Source organism: Pteropus alecto, unplaced genomic scaffold (genome assembly GCF_000325575.1).
Source record: "Pteropus alecto unplaced genomic scaffold, ASM32557v1 scaffold61, whole genome shotgun sequence".
NCBI classification, from domain to species: domain Eukaryota; kingdom Metazoa; phylum Chordata; class Mammalia; order Chiroptera; family Pteropodidae; genus Pteropus; species Pteropus alecto.
The window spans coordinates 17,822,572-17,830,020 of NW_006434835.1; the positions used below are offsets into that span (position 1 = coordinate 17,822,572).

General features: G+C 50.9%; 1 protein-coding gene across 1 annotated transcript in view; it reads right to left on the bottom strand.

Moving 5' to 3' along the window:
- ALK (ALK receptor tyrosine kinase) overlaps positions 1-7,449 on the bottom strand; it is a 621,621-nt gene that overhangs the window by 27,925 nt on the left and 586,247 nt on the right. The window contains exons 14-15 of the mRNA XM_015588147.2: positions 3,226-3,357; positions 2,363-2,507 (exon numbers count right to left, since the gene is read on the bottom strand). Of these exons, the coding sequence (XP_015443633.2) occupies positions 2,363-2,507; positions 3,226-3,357 (277 nt within the window). The remainder of the gene's footprint in view (positions 1-2,362; positions 2,508-3,225; positions 3,358-7,449) is intronic.

Sequence of the window (7,449 nt, forward strand, 5' to 3'; positions counted from 1 at the left end):
GCTCAAAAGCCATGAGAGTGCTTGGCTTTTGGGGGTAGGTAGGGGTACAAGAAGCATGACAATTAAACTCGTTCCTCTGCCTTCTCTCCATGCCCACCAACTCCTGGAGTGCTGGGCCTTCATTTCATTAACTGCTTCCCATCCCAGCCAGAAACAGGACCCACCAGTCCTTGGGCAGCCAGCTGTCAAAACCCTGCCAAGGTCACTGCAGACACGGTCCTTGCAAGAGTCCTGGACTAGGCACCAGATACCCTAATGGGCTTTATTGTTTACTGGGCGAGACTGCCGTATGCTGAGCCTGTCACTTGGGGGATAACAAGACTTGCCTGATGGGGTTGATGTTCAGATCACAAGAGATAGGGAGTGTGTGAAATGCTTCATGAACCACCAAATGTAGGGCTGACCGGGCATTTGAGGCACAGTGTACGTGTGCAGAAGGCCTCACACTCTGAGGCTCAGGTGGTGTCTCATCTGCCTGCTTCTAAGGGTCTGCTCCAAGGTCAGGAGCAGAGAAGGTGGTGGTGGGCTGGGGCAGGGCGGGGGTGATACCCTGGTGACAGTAGCAACCACTGGAGCTGTGCATCCCAACATCTGGGGCAACTGTGAACTCTTGCAAAGTGCTATTTACGGAGCTGAGCTGGAACACAACTTAATTTTAAGGCCACAGGCTGACTACAGTAAATCTTTCCTGTTAGCCCTTGAGATTCCAGGACCTTCTTTCCCCTAATATTGTTTTGTGTGACATTTCGACAGGCGGTCTACTCCGAAAGGTCCCAAAGCCCTTTCTACTCCAGCAGGTTATGGATGGTGGGGACCTAGAGAAACAGCAGTGTGAAGGGCTGCTGGAATTGTCCCAGTTAACTGGCCTGGAAGGTTCTTCTAGACCCAGAGCGGGCAGCAGAGGGACTTCTAGGGATGTGTGTGTGTGTGGGGGCGGGGGGGAGGGGGGCATGGAAGCTGCAGATAGAGATGACAATTGTGCTAGAAAGAGGGAGTCAGGTGTCAGACAATGAGACCCAAGTCAGGAACAAGTTTGGGTCTAGAGTGGAGACACGCAGAGATAAATCAAGGACCCCACGCAAGTCGTGGGGACCGTTTGTCAGCTTTGGAAGTTACAGGGGTGCTTAGGTTTCAAGTGGCTGGTTTCTCTTCTGGCAGCCAGAAGGTGGGGTGGGGCTGTCATAATTGCTGCTGTCAGGTGGCAGAAGGCCCCTTGTGCAGTAGGGACCTGAAGTGGGTTCTGGCAGCTTGCCATGGAGAGCCGTGTGCGTAGTAAATACATTAGGACGAGATGGGCCTGATACCATGTCTGCCCTCCCTCCCGTGGCCCCACCCTACCCTGGATGGTCCCAGCTGAGGTGGTTTCTGACCCCCCAACTCCACCTTGCAGCCTTCAAGCAAATGTGTGGAAAAGAAAATAATGAACATAAGAGAAAAATAAATCAACGACAATGTTTTACGAAATGGATTGAGTATGAAACAGTTTGACCATGTTGAGAAAAAAAATCCACTAACTTTCTATGAGCTCACTCTTTTGTAAAACAAGAATAAGAGTATCTTTGTGGAAAACCCTACAAGATTGTTTTGAAAAGCACATATACAATAGACATGGACGTGCTTTGTGACATGTTAAATCTGTAGGATGCAAGGGGTGCTATAAATGTTGCTGGGGGTAATTCTTCACCGTGGACCCAGCAACCATTTCTACTTTTTCTTCTATCCCTAGTCATCTCTCAATGACAGAGGACGTCTGAGCATCTGCTTTAATTCATCTCAAACCTTCAATGCCTTAAAATATCCTCCTTCAGTCTGATTGTGGAGAAAAGATAAAAGTGAATTGCATTTTCTCTTTAGAGATGGCTGGTTTTGGAGGGATCAGAGCAGCCATATCTCCTTCAATGCCTGTGCCCTATTTGCGTGGCTGGTTCTCACTGATGAGCACAGAAAGCCCAGCCATGGAGGTTCCAGAAAGACTTTTCCAGTGAGTAGTTGTGTGAGCTGGCAGCGCGGGGCCTGCAGGTACGAACCACCGGGGCCTGCCCAGATTTCTTCCATGTGCTCACATTCAGTTGCATTTGGTAAAACCCAGGGAGGGCGGGGCTGGCCGGCCGAATGCTGCTGCCTATTTCATTTTCTCAGCGACCTTTTGCAAGTCCAAATCTCATGTCAGCAAGGTGGTCTGCGGTGGCTAAAGATGCTGCCTGCCCTTCCTCCCTTGATGCTGGTAGCAATATAAGGGCTCCCAGCCTCTCAAGTACCAGTGACTAAGCCGCCCACAGGTGTGCTATGGCGCCCAGGCTGAGTGGGAGCTCTCACGGTCCCCGGGGATGTTCGGGGAGAGGGCGGGCTTGCAACGCTTTACCTGCGGCTCCGGAATTGCCGTTGAGCCCTAGAACCGAGGAGTTATTCTCCAGTCTCTCGGGGTGGAACGTGTCCGTCTTGGCCCCATAGGCCCGGCCACCACCACCGGCCGCGATGATCAGGGGCACGGGCACGCCATCTTTCATCTGGCCGGGGAGACATTTCAGAGATTGAGAGACCGAGCTGGGCGTCTACTCTGGAGACCCCTGAGCCCTGGTTTAAATGTTTACGAGTGTCTGAGTGCTGGGCGGTGGATGACATCTCAGGGGTCTGAAGGCTCTGAATTCATGGTACAACAGCCCTTCAACTCTCCCCGCCCCTCCCCCCAGCTCCTATAACAGGGCTCCATCAGAGGGGCGAAACCGCCAGTGGGGCTCCATCTCAGATGCCGCTTACTCGACCCCTTTCCCGAAGTTTCGCAGACTAGCCTCGGTCTGTCTGCTCTCTCCTAGCTCTCCATTCTCAGGGGACTCTTGGCTCTGACACCCACAACCTCAAAATTAAGCCCTCAGCACCACCAACCCTGTAGGAGGGCCCAGCAGGAGGCCTTTGCCTTTAGTTTCTAGCCTGGCTGCGATGATGCCAGAAACGTTCCCCTTAGGACAGAAGAGGGCTCAGCGGGACCCTCTGGGGCCCTGAGACAGGGATGGCCAAAGCCAGCGGGGTGAAGGTGGGCTGGCACACCAGCAAGAGAAGAGCCTGCCCTGTCTGGGACAGATGGGGAGCCCTATGTCCCTCTGGGCCTCAGTTTCCACATTTTAAAATGCGGCTCAGAGGTGTTTTGTTCACAGGGCTGTTGTGAGGCTTCAACCCCATGGCCCACAGAGGTCACTGCCCTTGGGGAGCTGGCACAGCCGACCTCACCTTAAACACGTAGGTGGCTCCGCCCCCGCCTCCGCCCCCTCCTGCCCACTCATGCACACTTCTGTTCATGCGGATCTCTTCTTCTATCACGTTGTTCTCGCCAATGCAGACTTTCTGGATCAATCGGTTCGTCTGTAGAAACAAAAAGCACCTCAGGTTTGTGCCCAAGGTTCTCTACTTTTCAGCAGATAGCTCTTCTACGCTTAAAGACAGGGTCTGTCTCTCAAGTAGCCTATAGTTGAGTTGAAGAGACAAAAAATATACCCAGATCACTGTCACTCTGGGCAGTATTAGAGAAAGAAGACAAGGACAGCTCAGATAGAAAATGCATGGTAAGTTGGGGGAGGGAGAGTGAGCCTTTGGTGCTGACTGGCGATCTGGGAGGACTGCTTGCAGGAGGTGACATTTAGTTGGGCCTTGAAGGATAGGGAGATTTTTTTAAAAAATTAAATTATAGTTGGAATACAACATTGTATTAATTTCAGTTGTACATTACAGTGATTTGAGATTTATATACTTTGGGAAGTGATCACCATGTTAAGTCTAGTATCCATCTGTCACCATACAAAGTTATTACAATATCATTGACTATATTTCCTATGCTGTACATCACATTGAGAGATTTTAAACACATGAATTAGAGAAAGTCTGGGTATTCTAGGGGAGAGAGCCGCACGCACCTAGAGGATGAATGGGGTATTTGGAGAAAAAGCCAAGGAGTCTCTTTGGCTCAGAAAAGTCCTTCTTAGGACAGAGAGCTGGTCCAGGAGGACCTGTTAGGATCCTCCGGAGTCCGAAGAGGGGATGACAAGGCCCTGAGTGGAGAGACGGGGTTAGAGGGTGTGAAGCAGGGGTGGGTAGGAAATTAAACTGGACAGTCAGATCACGGCAGGGGCCTTGGCTATCATCTGAGAAGGAGCTGTACTTCACTCTCTAGGCAATGGGGAGCCAGCGAGGTTTTTGGGGAAGCTGCAGTTCTGATGCCCCATGGAAAGAGAAAAAACTAGTAGGAGGCCAGAAACAGATTTTATTCCCAGCTCATCTTTGGGATAATCATTTCTTCATTTTGGACAACTCATTTCTCCCAGCTAATGTCTCGTTTCTTGCCTCCAGAAATCCCCTGGCCCAGCCCTAAATAGAGCTGTGTCTGCCGTGGAGAATAGGGTGTGAACCCTGGAATCAGACAGATACCGCTGAATAGCTGTGCAGGAGGCACTCGGTCTCTTTGACCCACAAAGTGTATAATGGGAATGAAGACACCATAGGTTGTGTATAGTGCAGGATGCTGTCCAGGATAGTGTCTCTCATGTGTTAGGGACTGATAAACGGCTGCTGTTTTATTTGGATTCTCCTCTGGACCCACTCATGGTCCTGATGTGAGCCTGGGGACGTGCTGGGAGTCCCTGGAATCCCTGAATAAAGAGGGAGTGCTTCAAGAAGAGCCAGCTGCTTATCAGCCACAGTAGCTAAGATGAACTCTCCAAACATCGACCTGACCTCGGAGGAAAAAGACTTTTCTTTCACTTAATAAAAAAAAAAAGCCCAATAAAGCATTAAATTTCCATCGAATGCTGCTGTGTAACCAGCCAGTGGACACAGCAATTTATCTTTAGCCACTCCTATGCTAAAGCGCTCAGGAGTGCCGGCAATGAGTACTTGAGAAATTTCCAGATAAATAGCTGAGATGCAATTTGTTTTATGACATTTTGGATTTAATGATGGAAATAATTTGATATTTTTTAGAGTGGATTTCGTGTGGGTGGGAGTCTGTGAATGGCTGGTGTAGAGCTGACATTTCTCCTGTGCGTGTGCAGTGTTATCCAGGGCTGGGGGTTGGGGGAGTTGGGGGAGGACATTGCTGGAAGAAAATCCTGCTCAGTGCTGCTGGGGAGGGCATGAGATGCAAGTGGCACGGCGGCCGAGCCCGGGGTGGGCAACGGAAATGTGGGCTGTCAGCTGGACAGAGCAGAGCACAGAACACAGAGCCCAGTCTGGCTTCTGGACTGGCCCCGCCAGATATTTGCTGGGCCACACTGGCTGAGGTGCCTCACTTCCCTGGACCTGCCTCCTCCTCTGTAAATGGGGGGGGCTGCCCGGTCTGAATCAGTGGTGCTAAGACGGTCCATCCCCTCAGACCCTGCTCCTTTTCTTCCTCTCCTCTGCCTGGCCGCAGCGGGGTCTCCACCCCTTGGGGAGACCCTCTTCTCGTGAACAGAATAGAAGTTGCAGCTGTCTGGAGATTGCGGGAGTGGGAAGGAGGGAGCAGTCGGGTGGAGGATGACCTTCGTCCAGAGTCCAGGCTCATGCCCGTCCCCCACTGCCCCTGCTAGGGTGTCTCTTTTAAATCCCACGTGTCGGGGGTGGGGTTACAATCAATCTTGCATCTTGCTGATCCAGGCTGCGTCTTGCTGGACTCAGTGGCTGAAATTTGCTGGAGCTGATCACTTCATGCTATCATTTCTTCACCTGAACTTCAGGACCCCACACCCTCTTGTATTTCCTCCTATCTTCCTGGCTTCTCCTCCTCAGGCTCCTTTGCTGGTTCATCTTCTTTTCCCTGACCTCAAAATGTCAGGGGTCCCCAGGGGTCAGTCTTTGGTGTTTTCAATCTGCACTGCTCCCTAGGCGATCTCATCCTATCTCAAGACTTTACGCTGGTTTTTCCTGACTTTGCATTTCCACTCTAGGCCTCTCTCCTGCATCCTAGTGGCATATCTCCTGCAGTTTACTGGAAGTCCCTGCCTGCCTGTCTGCTCTACAACTCAGCATGTCTGACACTGAGCTCCTGATCTTGCCCCCAATTTGCTCCTTCCACAGCATTCCCCAGCTCAGGCGATGGCAGCTCACTCCCTCCAGCGGCTCAGGCACAATTCTTGGAGTCATCCTCGATCCTTTCATTTTCTAGGTCCCTTACCCAATCAACTATGACATCCTTTTGGATTTCACATTCCAAATATGCCCAGAATTCAACCATTTTTCATCACCTCTGCCGTTACTATCCTGGTCCAAGACACTATCATCTCCTGCTGGGATTAACACAATAGTCACTAAATTCAGTGCCCTGATGCTTCCCTTGGGCCCCTGTAGCCTGTTCTCTTTGCAGCAGGAGCGAGACAGCAGATACCCAAACTGCATCGGGTCACTGTTCTCACTGTTGGGCTGAAAAATCGCCTTTGGCTTAATTAAACATGACCTTACAATGGCCTGATCCGGTCCCCATCACCACTGACCCTGTCTCTCACCTACTCCTTCCACTCCACACCAGGCATGTTCTCACCTCGGGACTTGGCTTCTGTTCTGCTGGAGTCCCCAGATATTTTTTGGTTCGGTCCCTCGCCTCTTTCGGGACTCTGCTCAGCTGTCAGTTTTTCGGTGGCTTCCCTCGACCGCCCTCTTTAAGACGGCAACCTGCCCCCAAACTCTGGCACATTCGACTCCACTTTAGTTCTATGCACCATGACACTTTCACTTTGGGACGTCCTGATCAACTCATTAACTAATCAATGTCTATTTGTCTCTGTGCCCTGGAATGAATGTAAGCTCTTTGAAAGCAAAGATATTTTTTCAGTTCGTGGATATATCCCAGGTTCCTAGAACAGTGACGGGCATATAGCAGGTATTCGCTAAATATTTGCTGAATACAGTTGAATGAACTGGGAACTGTTGGGCGTGGTGGGTTCACCCCTCGCAGTATTTGCCTTGTGGGTGATGGTAGTGGTGAGATTTAACATTTAGATCAGTGGTTTTGCTCGCTTGGGGACATGTGGAAATGCTTGGATGCATTTTTGATTGTCATTACTGGGGAATGCTACTGGCATCTGGTTGGTAGAGGCCAGGAATGTTGCTAAACAGCCTACAGAGCTCAAGACAGCCTCCGCCGCAGCGTGCAGGACAGCCTCCGCCACAAAGAATGATCTGCTCCAAAATGTCAATAGTACTGATGCCAAGAAAGCCTGAGTCATGCCACGAGATGAGGCTAGGAAGGAACTGGAGAAGCAGGGGCTGAGGGGCGTGTGCGTGAGGTTTCCAGCAGCTGGAGCCTGTTGTGGGCTCGGTGTGGCCAGGCACATGGGAAGAGTGACTCCAGAGACCCAGAGGTGTATTTGAACCAGCAAAGCTGCCCAGTTCTGCAGTTTAACTTTTAAGAGTTCACTTCATCCTCTAGAGGATCCTCTCTAGACACCATTTTTTCTGTCTACGGAGGACTGGAGATTGAGGTAGTGC